Here is a 19,453-nt window from a genome sequence, read left to right on the forward strand (position 1 = left end):
AAACTAAAATTTAGGGTGATTTTAATTTTAATACTCTAGCAACAGATTTTTTTTCCTTACAAAAAAATCATAATTTGATAGTTCTTGAGGAATTTTTTAGATTGAACTGATATATTTTTATTTATTCTAGAAACTTTTGTAGCTAAGTAATTTAGAGATAACATAAATTCGTAACTTTAGATATATCCTTTATTTATATCTACGCTTTAGTTTTGCAACATTAACTGAACAAGTGTAGTTTTATATGATAGAAACACTGCTTATAAAGAGCTGTACCAAATTTCAAGAAAATAGCTTAACTGGCAGATCAGTTCACATAGTTATAAACATGCATTATTTCTTCTTTACAAAATTGTAGTACCTTTAGTAAGGGCATTGCGGAAAGAAAACACTTAACGAAAATCAAGCAGAAACCTCACGCCGTTGAGCGATAAATTCAGCAGCAGCTTCAGTTTAGAAAGCTAACCAGATATTCGAGAGCAGTTCCAAGTTCCCAGTTTCCTTGGAGCGTAACGTGGCGCACGCGTCGTCCCCAAACGATGTTCAGGAATTTGCGCAGGCGAACAGCAGCAGCAACAACAACAACAACAACAACAACAGCAAAAAGAAGAGGCAGCCCAAAAAAGGGCAGCAATTTTAGACTGTAGGCGGGCAGACGGGTTGACGGACAGAGAAGGACGGACGCACAGTGGATAAAAACAGCTATATAAAGCTAACAATAATATAAATATTTTTTTCTCAAATTCGGTTATATTTTCTAATTTATTAGATTTTTTAAAATTTCCTTATTCTCAGCTAAAGGTTAGTAATTTTATATATTATTAAATTAATTCTTTAGGACCTAAAGCTTAGGTTCAATGTTTATTCCAAGTTCCCAATTTCGAATCTCAGTACAGAATGCGAACTACACTACGTTTGAACACCTGTTACTCATATGAGTTTCACTTAATTTTTTTATTGAGAAAATTAAATTTATGATACAAAATATTTCTGATTTTTAAGCACGATATTTTCGCTAATTTTAAAAAAAATTTTGAATATTTTCCCACTGTATGGAACAGCGCGGGGGCAACGGATTCTCGTTCTCAATCCAAGTTTTCAAATCTGATTCGGGGCTTTGACTGTGACTGCAACTTTGCTTCGGTTCCCATGCGCCTGCCTGATCTGGAAACTGAGAGATGTTAAGTGCAGGACAATACGAACTATGAAATACTCTGTAAAATGTAAAGAGTTGCCGTATGCTGTGATAAACACATATTTAAAAGCTCTGGGTTGCTAAAAGAGCTCTTGAGCAATTGAGATGAAGAGAGATTTCTATTTGAAGTGTTAATATATCTTTTTAAAAAATGAATCTCTGAAAAAGAGGAAATACTTTTGATGATTGTTCTAAATATTTACTGAAATAATTATGTTTATTTAATTTTTTCAACTATTCTAAAATATAAATAAATAAACAAATCTCAAGCCTGTTTTCATATGTAAACAAATATTTCTAATAAAATAAAGTATAATATTTCCACAATTATTAATTTGAACTACTTTTAGAAGACTTTGGAGTCAATTCTTTCGCGCTTAACATACTTGAAATATTAATTTTTGGAAACTTTTTGGAATGCTGCTGAAGATTGCATTAATTGAGCTCAACAGAAGCTGCGGAGCATCCTAAACTGAGCCCCTACTCAAAGCTCCTCTCTCTTCTCCTTAAAGTGCACTCTTCGACAATGAGTTCAATGTCAAGTTCGTGCTGAGTGCTTCATATTGTTGTTGTTGTTGTTTGGGTAAATTCATTGTTAAAAGATGAATTTTATATTCCCTTGCAAAGTGTATAATTGTTTTGTCACGAAGTAGGCGTGGCAGATCTGATCTGATAAGAGTTAAGAGTTGAGTTTAAAAATAGCAACTGAAAAAAATTTGGATAAATGCAAAAATCAAAGGTAAACTATTATTGGAACGGGTAATCTTGAAAACAGAAAATATTCTCAAAAAATTATGAAATAATGATCCACTATATCATTTATGCATGTAGCTGCTATCGAAACAATCTATCCAAAATCCAACTTTAGTATGATTAACTTTTACGTTGCTTGAATCTCAAATAAATTTTTGCAAATGTATAACTACTATATCCTTATAGCATGTGCCCTAATCTTACATAAATGTATACTAATACTATCTAAACAGGTATAAGATGGATGGAAAAATTTTTAAATACTTTAATTAATTTAAATCAACTTATGTTTATTAAAATTTGTTTTTGTTTATAATTTTTAATGCTTTGCAAGCGTATAATATTCTCGACATGCACAAGAGAATTTTTCTTTCCTGCTCTGGTTTTTTATTTTATTGTTTTTTTCAGTTTTTACTTTAATTTTGAGCCACGCCCCAAAAGTGACGCCATAGGCGCCGAAACTTTGAAGAAGTTTTGCTCGAGTTTTGAGCGAAATATTTCTGTGTGTGTTTGTGAATGTGTGTGTTATATGGCAATTCAAGATGTTAATCTCGCAGTCAAGGACACACACACACGCGTGCCTGACCTATGTATGTGTGAGTCACGCTTATGAATTATGACTCATCGACAGAGCCAAAAAAAATTTAAGTTTTATTTGAAAATAGGGCGCAGAAGGAAGTTAATCAAACGGAACCTATAAAAAAAAACTTCCCAAAACATGACGAATTGCAGCGCAAAGCACAAAGCGTGATAACACTCGCACACACACACTCACACACACACACATTGTAATGCCTGTTATGACTGTCGTTAGTTGTGTGTTAACATCTTCTAATCTGCTATTTTACAGCTTTAGAATTTGATAAAAAGAAAAGAACAAAAACAGATTTTTATAATAATGCGAGATATATTTATGCAAAAAAGCATGTTTGCAATTTGGCTCTTATCACGCTCCCGTTTCTCTCTTTTGCGCTCTCTGCGCTCTGCGTTCGCTCTCTGCTGCTTTCGTTAAGCTGTGACGGGGCACCGTTAGAAGCAGCGCTGCTGGCGTCGCCGTTGACGTTTTGCAGCGAACGCTTTGTTATCGTTTGTCGTTATTGTTCTTGTTGTTGCTGTGGTTGTTGTTGTTGATGCCGTCTTTTCCCGTTTTTATTATATTTTCTTTTATTGGTGGTTGCAAAAACAACAACATCTAACCAACAGCAGCATTAAGTTAAATTAACATGATTTAAACTAATTAAACACACAACTCAAATAAAACAGCGCCTTATCTTACTTTAAAATTATTAACAATATAATGTGTAAGCTACATTTTATTATTGTTCTAATCATGAGATATTAGCAACAACAATTTACAGGAGCTGCCGGCGGCTGCACAAACACAAACAAACACACATACACACACGCACGTTTTATTGATTTTTCACACACACACACACACACACGACACAACAATAATAAAAGGAGCTGGCAGCAGATTAAGCGAAACAAAATGCGAATTTAGTAAAAGCATTGACCAAATATGCATTATAGGGCAACAACAACTTTTAGCATTTCCTATTGTTGTTGCTGCCACCCCCTCCTCCCACGACAAAACACTTACCGTACTCCTTGTTACACTCTTTCTCTCTCACTCTGTCATTCGCTCTTTGACGTTTCTCTCTTCGCTTTGGTCGTGACTCCTTTTTTTGCCTGTCTCCTGTTTACAGCTGCACACAAAGTTTTAGTACACACCCTTTCTGGGCAACACCAACAAAAAAACACAACAACAAAATTTGATACAAAAACAATAAAAACACACTCACAAGCTTGCAATTTATTTTATTGCAGCACAATTCAGAATAATTTATACATCATGCATTTCTTTAGTTAACTGCATTAAAATGCTTGCATCTCGAACCCGCGCAAATTTATTCGAAATAAAATAAATTGTTAGCTCGCGACGCACGACCGCATTCAACGAGTTGTGAATTCAAAATAACAACAAAATACGGGTTTGTTTGGAGCAACTAACAACCGAGCGTTGCCCATCCAGGAAAACTTTCCGATCTGGCTCGATTTTTACTACTTAAAAAAATACGACCATTTCCAAAAAAAGGTTTTCTGCATTTTTGTCCCTTTTTTTTAAATTTTTTTTCAATAGAATTTTTTTAATTTATGCTGCATTTTTGTTAGAATTTTCTCAATTTTTTTTATGTTATTTTGCGATTTCAATTTTCTAATTTCTCTCCCTGAGGGCTGACCAACTTTAAACATTCTTAAAATGTTTACTTTAATTTTATCTAATTTTGAATTTTAAATTTTCATCAAATTTACTTATATTTTGTTGCAATTTTTATCAGTGATATCTGTCAGTGTTGCCAGACGTTAAACCTATCGGTAACTGCAATTGATCTAAAAATATGGAACTGAACTTTTTCGGAACCAGGACTCCGTTTTGTGGAATTCACATTCACTCGTTTAAAAAAAAAGATCATAAGCTGCAAACGGCGCGCAATTTAAATTTTTGTAGTTTTCGGAAATAAATTTTCATAAAATAAGCACTTTCATGTACATTTTTAACTCGAAATTAAATATATAAAGATGAATTTGTCATATCCGAAAATTCGACAAAATTCCAACAAAAATTTCAAACTTTTAATTAAACACAATTCAAAAATGGCCTTAAGTCCGCGTACCAAGCCTGCCAACCAGTTTTTAAAGCGACATGATTGTATTGAAAAAAGTTGGCAGTCACTGTTGCCAAATTAGTAAATTTATAGCTAAATTGTCATAATGCGATTCATTAAAAATTTGAAAATGGCAAGTGATTCTGCGAATTTTGCCATATAATTTATTTATATTAAAATAGATGAAAATAAATTGATGTTTAAAAAGTTGGCTAGTTTTTTTTATAGCTATTTTTCGAATGCTTTTCAGTCAGTTGGCAGCCCTGATAGAGAGATCTAAAGCAACCCTGAAATACACATATAAGATACATTTTTTGTAAGCAGCAGATTTTTTTGGTGGTAAATAATTTTCGTTGATTTATTGTGCATATTAATGTCAACAACTTAGTATACGTAACCACGAGTTATATACGTTATACAAGCATAAATCTAAGTGACTTTCAAATACGCTCGACAGACAACAAGTTAACTAGAGTTAATAGAAAATTGTGTATCATGAAAAAAGTGGCGACGTTGTGCTGCGTATAGAAAAAGAAGAAGCAGCAGAAAGCAGCGCATTGAAAAATTTACAAGAAACGAAAACTACTCAGTGCTCCCCCCATAAACTCCCCATATTTATAGCAAGTGCATATTTGTTTTGTTTAACTCTAATTGCAGCTGGACAAAAGTAAATAGCCAAAAATCCTATAAAGTATCTTAATACGTTCGTGACGTGAACATCATGTAAGTTGGATTCTTTATTGTCAAAACACAAAAATATACACAAAAAAGAAGAGATATAGCAGACCATATAACAATGTTTGCGCTGTTATACGGCTGTTCTACACAACAAAACTGTAGCAAAGAATTATAAAAAGCGGCTGTGATTTCCAAGAACTATGTACAATACATATGTACATACATGTGTGTATTTGTATGTGAGAGTATTAAACAGGTTTTCATTCGCTTTTATTTGGTGCATTGTTGTTGCTGTTTTTATTTTTGCGCAGCCTTTGATGCGCTTTATGTGTGTGTGTGTGTGTCGCATGCACATCGATGCATGTGTGTGTGTGTAGAGCCGCATTGAAGGTCATCGATGCTTTCTCCAGTTGTTTTGGGCTGCTGTGCAAACATAATTAGGGTTTTCTATTTTTTATGGCCACTTGAAAAAGTAATTAACATTAGCATTTGGGTTTTTCTTTTTTTCATTCTCATTTTGCGCAAATGTGAATGCACTTTACCTAACACAAATACAGACCGACAGACATATTGGTCAGCGGGAAGCGGCAGGCACTCAATGAGTGTGTTGTTGTTGTAGTTGTGGCGTGTGTCAGCTGCCCGCTATTTCAACCACCCACACACACGCACGCACCACGCATCGTTGTAGTTTTGCATATGACCAGGGCTGCAGCGATACGTTCTTTCTAGTTGATTGGAGCCCTCAAGTTAAGCTTTTCATCGAAAAGCTCAGCGCAGGTATTAGAAATATCGATAGTTCTTAATTCACCGCAAGACATTTTGCAGAGGATGTGTCGCTTCCGATAGTTAATTTTTTTTGTTGATTTCCTCTCAAAAGAATCAAAATTAGATAACTGGTAACTACATTATCTCGACTTAGAGCCCAAGAATATTTTAGTAACAGTTTACTCTCAACAATAACAATAGCGAATCAATAGAAATGCAAATAGATCGTCGCATCGGCATTATCAAATAAATAATACTTTCAAGATATTATTAAAGAGTATGTTATCATTACTCGTAAGGATATGTATCGATATTTACTTTATTTTTAGTTATTGAACGTTCACAAAAATTATTTTTCAACTTAAATTAATAAAAATAGAAAACTAAATTTTATTTTGTATCGTTTTTTACATGAAAACTATATTCATGTGTTAATACCATATCAATAACTTTTCCATTTTTAATCTTAACTTAATAACTTTTGTTTCATTGAAAATATATGATTGTTTCTAATTTACGTTAAATAGTCAAATAAATACTGATACCATATATTAAACATTTTAAATAATTATTTGTCGACTGATCAATTCAATCAATCATTAAATTTTGAGTACTCTTTGATATATCGATCACTTTTAACATGTATGTAAGATATCGATACCAATATCAGTAATCGTTGTGATGATCCCTTTGCAAATTCAATTAACTATGGCCACGCCTATGCGAATGCGAACAGAGAGGCTGCTGCTGCAGTCGACGCCCATGCAAATAACCGAATACACCGCAGTTTGTTTTGCCTCCCCCTCCTCGCCCTCACTCCGTGGGATGTCTTTCTACTATCAGCATTCTTTGCATAGTGTGTGCAACGAAGGCAAATGGCGCAGACGAAGAAGTTACACACACTCACACACATGCACAGTTGGGGATTATCTTTTGTCCGTTTTGGCAGCAGCGTCGAGAGATAAACAGCAGCAGCAGCAAAAGTAGAAAAGAAACAAAAAAAAACGAAAACAAAGCAAAAGCAGAAAACGAAGTCGCATTCGAAGTACGAACGCAGTAAACGCAGCCCGAGTGTCCAACTGTTTGACTGTTCGATTGTTCGTTGAATCAGTTGGTAACGCGTTGCCGTTGCGTGCGGAAGTCAGCGCGCGTTTTAAATACCAAAAAGACGAAACAAAAACATACTAGACATCAAATAACCATAGATAAAAATACTACACGAAATCACAGCTGAATATTGAAATCAAAAATAATTTAAATAATTGCTGCAGTTATTGTTATCATAATTATTATTGTTGTTGCTGTACATTTGATTGTTAAAACGTGTTTTTTTTTCCTGTTGCTTGTGGTGCGTCTGTTGTTTTTTTTTGCAGTGTATTGTTGCAGTGATTGTTGTTGTTGAAATTGCCGGCAGTGTGAAATAGACTTGATCATGGAGGATCGCATGATGGCCCACACTGGTGGGATGATGGCACCGCAGGGTTATGGCCTGCCCGGTCAGGATGATGGCCAAAACGCTGGCAATGAGAATGAGGTGCGCAAGCAAAAGGATATTGGCGAAATCCTGCAACAAATCATGAGCATCTCGGAGCAATCCTTGGACGAGGCACAGGCCAGAAAGCACACACTCAACTGTCATCGCATGAAGCCGGCCTTGTTCTCAGTGCTCTGCGAGATTAAAGAGAAGACCGGTGAGTAACAAATGCAAAATGCAAACTTGTTTAACATTTCATATCGTTGCCCTTTACCCCACTCCTTTGTAGCCCAGTATCCAAAAGGGTACGGAGGCTTTTAAGTTTCTGACAATCTCAGAGACTATAAAATTGGAGCAAAAAAAATTAGGTGAAAATACTCCTACACAGATTTAGTTTATTTATGCAATTTTATTTAAAATGTCAAATGTTAAGAAATCAAATAACAAGAGCCTTTTAAAAGCTACAGTTTTGAAATTTGACACAAGGGATGTGTGACATTTTAAGGCAGGTTACTGAAAATTTCAGCTCGATCGGTTAAACCTGTGGTGTCCAAAGTAAGCTAAAAAATACAATTCCCTATCACAGGTGCTTATTAAATGTATTTTTTACCCTACTTTATCCGACATATGGGCAACACTGGTCTAAACTCCATATAAAAATTTCGGTGCCGTAAAGAGAAGAAGAAGAATTTGACAACTATTGCATAGAAAAATTTCTGGTCTACTCGAAATTAGCCTTAAATAAACACAAAAGTTAATTGAGATTTAGTTATCAATAGTTCTATACAAATTTCATCACGATTGCTTTGTAAACAGATAATTTAAATGAGATAAGGATAACCGAGTAAATAATAATTTTCACAGCATGTAATTTTTGCTGGAATCTAAATTAGCTTTTTTTGTGTTGTCTGCAAATATTTGAAAAATTTAATTAAAAAAAAAAAACAAATACAGAATTTGTATTTCAATCAAAATTGTATATAAGTTGGAACTATATATAGTACTATATATAGCTATCCGGGCGACCTGAGCTCGAAACCATGAAAGTCAAAGATATAGGTACTGGGCATCTAACAGTCGAGCATTTTAGCTGTATCTTTCCCGCTTAAATTCCTTTCCTTGCACAAAGGCACACAACTGCTATAGTGAATTTTAAATCGAGTTTTGCCTTTTGCGTTTATTTTCCTTTATATTATATTTTCATTTTATATTTTTTTTCTCCCGTTCGTTGTGCTCTGTATTTTTTTTTTATTTTTGCTTTACTTTCGTTTATATTACAACCACGCAGAGACGCAAAATGGGCAATAACAGCGCGTTTTGATTGTGGGCCAGATGTTTTGAATGGCTCCAACGCTTCTTGCTATTGCCATTTGCCATTGGCATTGGTCCTAACCCTAAAGTACACGCGCCAACAACAACAATGCCAACCCCAACCCCAACACCAACACCATTTCTACCCCCCTACTCCGAAGCTCTATACCGTAATGCGAATCAACGTACATACACCCCATCTAAAAACACACAACCCCACCCACCTCTGCACCCCCAACCCCCACCCTGCTTTATGCCCGTTGCCCACCTAAAGAATACCCCCAATGCGCACCGTTGCGAAATTGCTTTGGGCCAGCTTCTTGGTCTTGTTCTTCTACTTCTTCTTCTTCACAATCTTGGTTACAATTTCAGTTTCAAGTTTTGTGTTTCAGTTTTCGGGTTCTTGTGGATTTCGCGGGGTGTTAAATTCCCGAGTCCTAAACGTGCCTTCAGTTTGAAATGAAGTTGCAACAGAAATAAATGGGTTGATAGACTGTAAACGCGATACAACTCTCAGATATGAATGGATTTTAAATATTTATTATGTTACTTTAGAAAACAGCTTTACACAGATTTGCATAACTAGAGATGTTTGATTTTAGTCATAACTCAAAATTATTTTTCAAATTAAATTTTCCATTTTTAGAATTGGAATATTATAGAATTTTGGAAAATTTAAAAAATTAAAACATTCTTAGTATATATGATAGTATAATTTGACAGATCAAATAGAATTTTGAAAAATTTAATAATATTTTGGCATAGTTTCCAAAATTTTATACATTCTTAGTATATATGATAGTATAATTTGACAGATCAAAGATTAAAGCTTGACCAATATTTCAAATATCTTCAAATCTAATTTTGGACTATACTAGTTATGGGAGTTGCAAATGTTGTAAGATATGGATCAAATTGAGATATGAATTTAAAACAATAAATAATATAGGAATATTTGGATAATTAGACAGTCGAAATACCGATACTTGAGAACCTTAAAGTCTTTATTGAGTGTATCAGTTTTTGTTAATTATGTTTCATAAGCTATAAATACTTGAGAAATGATAGACCTTCCCCTTTTATAAGCTCTCTCTACTGACACATTTCAATCAGGTGACCCACGTGTGTGTTCGAGAGCTTTACAACTATTCGTAATGCGGCCTAGATCCCAGGTATAATTGCTGTACAAAATATGATGTACATACATAAAAATATATATATATATATGTGTATTTATCTACATGGTGTGCTTTTATCTATGCGTGAGTGTGTGTGTACAAAGCGATAACACTTTGGGGCACGATATCGATGGTCGGGCGCCGACAAAGTAAACAAGAATAAACTTGTCGAGAAGAACACTTGACCCAAGCCCAAAGTGCTTGAAAAGACAACAGCGGAAGGGGGGGAAGGAGGGAAAGGGGTTAGGTGTGGGGAAGGGGTAGGGGTAGGAAACTGCTGATGACTGAAACGAGTATTTTAAAAATACACAACAAAAATATAAAAAAAAAGGTAAAAAAAAGAAAAAGGAACTCAAATTGTTTTCTACAGTTTGCCTTTTTTAATACCCTTCAGTCTTGACTGATCTTAAAAATTGTATATGCCCAAGTCGGTACTATATTATATAGCTGTCATAGGAAGTCAAACTAGAGACTTGAAATTTGGCACACTTGTTAAGTAACTTGGGATCAATGTGATCAGGAAATAATATCTTAATCGAATAATAAATTCCAGAGTTATACAAAAAAAAATACAGTGCTTCTTAAGGGAATACAGAAAATACCTAAGGAACTGAAACAGAGTAATTGGTAGTCAAGCAGTCTTTGCAAAAATTTTCTTTCTAGTTTTTTTTTTAAAAATACTATAGTTACGAAATGTTATCTATACTTAAAAAAATAAAAAAAACTGCAGGGCATTAAATCTTCGAGGTGTCGAACATAACTTCATTATGTATCTTTTTTGTGTCTCGCATTGAATTTAACATATTTTATCAGCGAATGTGTGTGTGTGTGTGTCGATGTCTTGAAATTAGTTTCTGAAATGCGCAAACCTGTTCGCCAGGCATGCAAATGCCACACGCACAAGTATTGTACACTGAGTGTATATATATGTATATATATATATATAAATCTATATGTGTATATTGTATCTGACGCATACAAGAAACCGGCAACAGTTCGCGACATGTTTATTACACAAAAGAAGGCAGCCGCCTTCCTCACAAGGCTCCTTTTCCTCTTTCAGCGCCTTCTCCTGCTGTCTTCCCTTCACTCCTTCAGTTTTACACTTGTCCTTTCCATTGCATCACAATTTTCCGTATGCCCCATTCAAATTTACGAGCTGGAAATGCCATTTGAGCCAAGCCCAGTCTAAAGGAGGCTAAGTATTATCCTATGTATCTACTATCATTTCAGTTGCTGCTGCTTTTGCTTTTAAATGCTTCATTAGATACGCAAATGATGCTCCATCCCTCGCTCCCTAGACTCTATGCCTCCCTACGTAGCTTCCTCTTAGCCAAGACAACGCTTTCATTGCCTTTAAACAAAGGGTTGTATTTGGATTTTGTATCTTGTTTGTAAATTGAAACGGTTTTTAAATCATATGGCTCAACTAGCAGATACCCTGTGATCTTTACATAATCATTTTCTCAATAAAAATAGCCTTAAAGCTTAAATAAAACTTGGTTGTACTTCTATAATTTTTCTAAAAAGCTAAGAGAGCTATGAAATCATCAGCTAAATATTCTATAGGGTATAAACTACGAGCGTTATTAAACTCTTGTACTAGAATACAGCTTTATAGAGTATCAAAGAAGCTACATACCAAATTTACTCACAGTAGGACTGTCAGAAGCTGAGTTCGCTGAGATAGATTTGCAATTAGTTTGAATATAAAATAGTTTCATTGTAGTTTCATCCGATTCTTGAGTGTAATAAAGTTGAGATTGGTTTTAAATGTTTAGTTATCGATTGATTTGCTGAAACTGAGATACAATTTCAAGAAAACTCTATGCACAAAATTCGTATAATAGTCTAGAAGTAATCATGTCTTCGTCTCACGCCCTGCTCCAACTCCCTTTTCCCAGTTATCGTATTTCCCACTCCTCTTCAATGTCTTGCCAAACTTTAGCAATATTCTGGCTAACCTTAACCAAATAAAGCAACCACCGATGTCACGCAGCAGTCGACAGTTTTCCCCACCCAACTTATATTCGTGTTTTTCCCTGTGTTTTCTCATAGCATCATCAGACCTCTCCCACTCCTCATCTCCCATTCTCCCTCTGTCCCTGTCTCTGACCCCTGGCAACATACCTTTTGCCTGGCTTTCATTAGGATATTGGGGCAGCTGTCGCCATTGGCGCAATATGTTTCAGTTAAGCTTAAGAGAGAAGATAGACAAACAAACGTTTGTAGAAGGAAACAAAGTTTCATTCGGAAATTTAGTTGTATGAGGCAGCAATGTTAATGTGACACTGTTAATGTTAATTTACGTTCTAACACCTTTATATCTCTGTTAATGTGCTGTTAAATGCATTAATCGTAATATTATCAATGATAAGCCCAGATTAAGTGAAATTAAGTAACTCATATGTGTTGGGAAACTGGAGAACTGAAATAAAATGCAGACAGTGTGAACTGTTGATAGAGCAGGTTTGGTTAGGAAATTAAACTTCATATAAATGCTGTTTAGTTACAGAAAGAAATAAAAAAGAAAACAAATTAAGCAGATGTTAATCTGGTAGAAAAGGCTCTTAAAAATCAAGAAATAATATTAATATGTTGAACTAAACTTAAAATTGAATTTAATTTTAAAACAAAGAAAATTGTTTCTTAGATGGTGCTTGCAGCTAAAAAGTTAGTGAAAAAAAGTCTAGTAAAAATGTCCTTGAGCATAATAACTCCACAAATAAAAGTAAATTGAAATTATTCAAGGAAATACGAGTAAATTTAAAATAAAGCAACTTATATTAAAAAAAGCTTTAAAAGCACATTAAAGCTGACGTTAAAGCTGCAAGCTCGACTATGCCTCTTTCGCTCTAACCAACGGCATTTGCTTAATCTAATATTCCATTGACGCTTTCAGTAGTTAACTGTCATTTGGAACTTTGGCTATAACTTGTTATCAGTTTTTCCAGTCAAGACAACATTAAAGCCAACTTCTGTGCGAAGGGAAAGAGCGGACATGTATTATTCAGAAGCGAGAACGTAACGGGAATCCAGGAACAGCTTGCAGTTAAGCTTAGTTGCAGAACGTGGCGGAAGGGGGAGGAGTGGGGAAGGGTAGATTTCATTATTTGACTTGTTCTTAGTATTTTTGCTGCTGCATCTTCATATATACACATACATACATACTCGTACATACATAGAGAAAAAAATGACTGTTTTCTGGTGGGAAAGAATCCGTAAAATAGCTGAGATTGCGATGTAAAAAAGCTTAAAAAAAAAACAACTTTTTAAACGCAAATTTTTTTCATTTATTTATAAAAACTAAGTCAATAAACATTAAAAAAAAAATGCCAAAAAAAAGCCTGATACATTTCTAAACTAGTTTACTACAGGAATACCCGTTGCATACTTTTAGGAGCTTGTTTTTCCTTAAAAATTAAAACAGCTATTACCGCCGTTCTGTTTAACGAATTTTGTTGCTTTAAATAGGATGATAGGTAAAAAATTTGTTGAAACTGATGATAATTAAGAATTTAATAAGCTGATATATTAGGGTGCATCGATTTGTATGCGCCCAAGAATTGAAAAAGGCCAGATTTGTCGGGAAAAAGCGAAACTGTCAGCCCTACATAGAACATAGCCCCAATATTCCCCTCTCTCACTCTCTCGCTCTCCTTTTCTAGACTTTTGTTTGGAATGCTGATGAGCTTCTGCGTGCGTAGCCATAGGAGAAGTGTGGACGGTGGGAGGGCTGGGGAGGGGGAGGAGGAGTCAATTGTTGGCATTCGCGAAATGTTTTGGCTTAGACTAACTCCTTGGCAGCAAACGTGATTAAGATTCAGGAAGAGCAGCAGCAGCAGCAACAGAGCAACTGTGGCAACTGGCGCAAAATCTAATTCATGCATAGCCATGACTTGCGAATAATACAAGAATAGAAAGACAATACACAAGCAAACAGCGCCAAAACAACAACACGCATTTCCCTAGCCAATATGCCAAAGCACTGTGGGACATTGTTGCTAAAAGTCATGCCAAAAATCAGCGATTGTAAAACGATAGCAATTCTATTCATGTCATCCCGAAATACACATGTTACCCTAAGAACCACACATAGTTTTGTCAGTTCAAATCGAGAGCTCAAACCAACCACATTAAATTATAAATACTTTAAAAAATATTCAAAATATATATTATCGTGGAATAATTAGGTTATATTATATTAATTTATATTTTTAAATCAGGTTAAAAGTCAGGTCAAATGTGCAAATTTTAAAATCGAAAAGTAGGTTTAAAAAACATTGTTTTTTTTTTTTTTTTAATATTTATAAAGTAAACTACAGTGGTCGGCATATTTATTTTGACAAAATGTAAAGTTAAATCTACTCATAATTTGAACTAACTTTATGAAGATTTTAACATCAATAAAAAGGTCATTTAAATCCGGTTTGAATGATACAAAATTTTCCTTAACCCATTAAGTACCCATTGAAAATTTTGAATTTATGTCGACGTAGATTTGAGTCAAATTTTACAATTTATTTTCTCCGGCTTGAAAAAAAAATGTTAAAAGTTACTTCAAACAATTCTAATAGTGACTGCAAAAAGAATTTTTCCAAAATCTCTTTGCTTATATTTTTTATGATTTTTTGAAAATTGCTAAAAATGACTATTTTTGCCAATTTTTTCTCCATTTCATACAAAATTTTTCTGAGATCATCCCATTACGTTTTGTCAAAATAAATATGCCGACCACTATGAACTATTTTAAATATTAAACCATGTTTAAATTTAAAATATGATAAAGTGCCAGTTTTCAATGTCGCTTTTAATATTAGCAAAAAAAAAATATTTTTAAATTTAACATTAATTTCTAAATATTTTACGTCAAACCTCTTAACTAAACACTGAAAATACGGCCCTAAATTGTATATTTCGGAAAAAAAAAATAAACGATTTTTTAATTCTGATCGAGAAACCTGAACAATCATTTTAAAGCCCAAGAAGTTTTTCATAGAATGGTATTTTAAAATTTTGAAATATTTTGATTGGCTCAAAAGATATGATTTTTGCTAAGCAAAATGAGACATTGTCCCACTGTGCACAGTAGCAAATACATGTAGCTATCTAGTTAAGTATGTATGTGTGTGTGAGTGTGTGTGTTGTTGTTGTTCTCGACAGTGGAGCATAATAAAATTTTATGCGTTCTCTTTTTCCGTATTGTTTGCTATGCGTGTGCCAGGATAACGGACACCCACACACACACACACACACACACACACACAGAGAGAGATAGATAGACACTGCAATAAGATGATGGGGCAACACCGTGTGCTACGTGCAAGTAGTTTTTTTTGTGGGGGTGGCAACACTTTGGCGCCTCTTTGACTGCCATTTTGTGAATTTCTTTTGAAAACTTTAAAATGTTGTTTCTCTTTTGCTGATTGCGTTTCCTATTTTATTTGTATTTTTTTTATTGTATTCATCTTGCAGTGCTTTCAATTCGCAACACGCAAGAGGAGGAGCCACCAGATCCACAATTGATGCGCCTGGATAACATGCTGATTGCCGAGGGCGTGGCCGGTCCCGAGAAGGGCGGCGGTGGCGCTGCAGCCGCCTCAGCAGCAGCGGCCAGTCAAGGCGGCTCGCTGTCCATCGATGGAGCCGATAATGCCATCGAGCATTCGGATTACCGTGCCAAGTTGGCCCAGATTCGTCAGATCTATCACCAGGAGCTGGAGAAATATGAGCAGGCCTGCAATGAGTTCACCACACACGTTATGAATTTGCTGCGCGAACAGAGTCGCACCAGGTGAGAGAAGAGAGACAGACAGAAAGACAGAGAGAGAGAGAGAGAGAGTTGAGCGATATAATATTCGTTAACCCTCTGAACCCCAATCATTAAATAATGAACAAAAATAAGTCAAATCATTTTTGCTTAGATGAATTTGGTCGTCTGAATTCAAAAATGAACTCAGAAACGTTGTAGTAGATTTCGTTACAATATTTAGAAAAATTTTAAAAAGTTTTTATTGTGCTAAAATGCAATTTAAATATTTTCAGAAATATGCTATTTAATTTGATTATTAATTAAACGTACCTTTCACGGAAAAAAAAAGAATTATTTAAATTGATTAGTTATTTATCGAGTAATGTATATTCAAACTCACTTTTTAAAAATGGAATTTAACGCACAAAAAATTACATCACATGTGCAAAAAAAAAAAATAAAAAGAGCTGTTAAATGCTTCTGAGAGATTTTAAGCATTTGATTAGCTGTATTTATTAGCAACAGTCTAAAAATATTTTTTACTAAAAAGTGAATTACTTTATTAGTTATGGTAACTAAACGGATAAGTGCCTTGAGGCACTCTTGGCTATTAGAGGGTTAAGTTGGTTGAGTGAAGACGTTAATTAATTGGTTTATGTACAAGAAATATGCATATGCATAAAAAACTAATAAATAAATTTTACAAATGTCGATATATCAAGGTCTTACATCACTAATACATATTCAGGCTCCGATTTTCACTTCCGCTTTTTTAGGATTTTACAAAGTGTATTTTATAACATTGCATTTAGGCGAAGTATTCAAAAATTCTAGTGGTTTGCTTTATCAGACTAAAATTCACCAACTTAATGTGAATTCAGTACGCAAAATGTATCCAAAGTGAAATTAGAACAGGGTAAAATCTTGCCGAAAGTGAAAACCGAAACAAGCCTGAATAATATATCGATCGTTAAGTTGGAAACAAAGTGATAAATGTCGATTAAAAGTATAAAAGCGTTATTCGGCAACTTATATTTGTTATCGATAGTTCATTCGTTAAGTTGCTGCAGTCTTTCGATAAATAACTGCGATAAACAATGTGAATTTGAATTTAACTTGTTTTTTGTTTTGTTTTGTTTTTGCAGACCCATTACACCCAAAGAAATTGAGCGCATGGTGCAGATCATACACAAGAAATTCAGCTCGATTCAAATGCAACTGAAGCAATCGACCTGCGAGGCGGTGATGATACTTCGATCCCGTTTTCTGGACGCCCGTCGCAAGCGTCGCAATTTTAGCAAGCAGGCATCCGAAATACTTAACGAATATTTCTATAGTCATTTGAGCAATCCGTATCCATCCGAAGAGGCCAAGGAGGAGTTGGCGCGCAAATGTGGCATAACAGTGAGTGCAAAAAGGTGTGTACTTGCATCAATTCTTAATCAAAATTAAAATGCTTGCAGGTGTCGCAAGTATCGAATTGGTTTGGCAACAAGCGCATTCGCTATAAGAAGAACATTGGCAAGGCACAGGAGGAGGCCAATTTGTATGCGGCCAAGAAGGCAGCTGGGGCATCGCCATATTCCATGGCCGGTCCGCCCAGTGGCACCACAACGCCAATGATGTCGCCCGCACCGCCACAGGATTCAATGGGTTATCCCATGGGATCGGGTGGATATGATCAACAGCAGCCGTATGATAATAGCATGGGCGGCTATGATCCCAATTTGCATCAGGATCTTAGCCCTTGAGGATAGGCTTGCCAAAGCTAAAGCAACAAATTCATAATTTTTAATAAATAATAGAAATCTTTTTTTTTTATATAAATATATATACATATATATATACATAATGAATATACCACAAAAATGTATAACAGTTGAACAAAGAGCAACGTTCAACACTGCGCAGTGTGTGTGTGTGTGTGTGTATGTGTGTGTATGTGTGCGTGTGTGTGTGTGCAGAAAGAGCGTGTGTGTATGTATGTAACATGCAATCAATTATGTATACGATTATGTCTTAATTAAAATTATGTACTGAAAACAAAGAAAACTTAACGAAACGATAAAGAAAGAAACACAACAACAACAACGAAACACACACACACACACAGTGCCAGCTTTGTATATTCGTTCAGCAACAACATTATGCATATACATAATAAACATACATACATACCACTTAATGAAACCACTTTGCGTTGCAATATCATTTAATTAATAAATAATAATAATACAACAAAATTATATAATATTTTTCTATAGAAATTGTGTAATTTGCGTGTTTATTATATAATTTTTTTTTAATAAATAATTATTATTCAGTTGGCTTTTTGTGTGCTTAGCTTAAGTAAAGAGTTTTGTATTATTTCTAAGCCTTTTTACTAACCCCGCAGCCTCCGCCTCCACCACGCCCACTGGTCATGAGTATAACAAAAAAAAAAAAAATTAAATAAAAAAAAACGAATAAAATTTTTTTTAGCTTTTTGCGCTCTAACGTTAATTGTGAACCTCAAATACGTAAAAATCACAAAAACTATTACATTAATTAAACAAAAACTAAATGAACTTTTGAAAATGAAGAAAACTTTCTACTAGGCATTAGTTAAAATAGTTTATATATTTTTTTCCTAGTTTCTAAGCCGCTAACTAACTGATAAAGAAAAACGTAAACAATTGTATACTAAAATTAAATTTACAAAAATAAAAACAATGTATACTTAAACCATGAAATATATATATATATATATTTGTATACGTCAAGTAAAACATCTTAATATATATATATATATACATACAAATACGTATACTCGACACGATTGCGACTCAAATTTGTATACCTTCGCGATGAAGAACAAGAACAAATGTATACTAGAACGAAACTCCCATTTATCATATATATATGTATACTATATACTATATATACTATACAAAATTCAAAAAACCAGAAAAAAATGAATAAAATAATACTAACAAATATACCATACAAATTGTATACCAGAATGCGCAGCAGCAGCGATTACAAACTGTTATACAACACATAACAGTCGATACGCATCTCTAAAAATAAAACAAAAAATAAAATTGTCAACAAGTATTACGAATAACATAAAAACAAAAAGCAAAAAGAAAGGGATATGAAAACCTTTTTATTAAATATATATGGCAAATTAAACTTAAAACAAAGCAAAAATACAAACAGCTAAAAAAAAAGCATGTATACGATGTAAATCAAATTTAAAACAATTGTTTGTTTGTTTTTTCTATTTGTTCACTTTTTTTTTTGTTTTTGTTGCCTTTTCTAACCGGGAAAAAAGTAAACCTTTTAAAGAAACACCCCAAAATTGATGGTTTTAAGAGTTTCACAATATAATTTAAAAATTAAATATAAATAAAAATGATTGCAAAATACAGTTAAAGTAATTAGAATTGCAAGAAATAATTAAAAGTAATTAACTTCCTTCCTCTTAGTATTCGATGGAAAAAGTATTGTAACAACGCAGCCAACTGTTAAGCAACAGATCTGAAAAAAAAATCTATATAGATATACATATGTATACACAAATCTATATATATATATATATGGGTATAAACTATAATTATTTTAAAATAATACAAAAACAAAACAATGCTATATTATAATTAAATAAACAACAACAACAAAATTGTGGCAAATATT

The 19,453-nt window shown here is 33.9% G+C and overlaps 2 protein-coding genes across 2 annotated transcripts in view; one reads left to right on the forward strand and one right to left on the reverse strand.

The window, feature by feature from the left end:
* The window catches only part of LOC117794133 (disheveled-associated activator of morphogenesis 1), a 72,488-nt gene extending 68,567 nt beyond the window's left edge, over positions 1-3,921 (reverse strand). Inside the window, exon 1 of the transcript XR_004618367.1 lies at positions 3,552-3,921. The gene's annotated coding sequence lies outside the window, so the exon portion shown is untranslated. The remainder of the gene's footprint in view (positions 1-3,551) is intronic.
* Positions 3,922-5,050: 1,129 nt separating this feature from the next.
* On the forward strand, positions 5,051-17,822 carry LOC117794345 (homeobox protein extradenticle). The gene is made up of 5 exons (XM_034634980.1): positions 5,051-5,340; positions 7,434-7,751; positions 15,499-15,817; positions 16,921-17,179; positions 17,239-17,822. Exons 2-5 carry the CDS (start codon positions 7,493-7,495, stop codon positions 17,524-17,526), a joined length of 1,125 nt encoding a protein of 374 aa, XP_034490871.1. The 5' UTR covers positions 5,051-5,340; positions 7,434-7,492; the 3' UTR covers positions 17,527-17,822.
* Positions 17,823-19,453: the final 1,631 nt, after the last annotated feature.

The sequence above is a fragment of the Drosophila innubila genome, chromosome X, assembly GCF_004354385.1.
Source record: "Drosophila innubila isolate TH190305 chromosome X, UK_Dinn_1.0, whole genome shotgun sequence".
In the NCBI taxonomy this organism is placed as follows: Eukaryota; Metazoa; Arthropoda; class Insecta; order Diptera; family Drosophilidae; genus Drosophila; species Drosophila innubila.

Excerpts from the sequence above, each read along its gene's own strand:
- LOC117794345 (XM_034634980.1), top strand. The coding sequence starts at position 7,493 with ATGGAGGATCGCATGATGGCCCACACTGGTGGGATGATGGCACCGCAG. Across the intron at positions 7,752-15,498 it reads CGAGATTAAAGAGAAGACCG|TGCTTTCAATTCGCAACACG; the intron begins GTGAGTAACAAA and ends TTCATCTTGCAG. Across the intron at positions 17,180-17,238 it reads CGCGCAAATGTGGCATAACA|GTGTCGCAAGTATCGAATTG; the intron begins GTGAGTGCAAAA and ends AAATGCTTGCAG.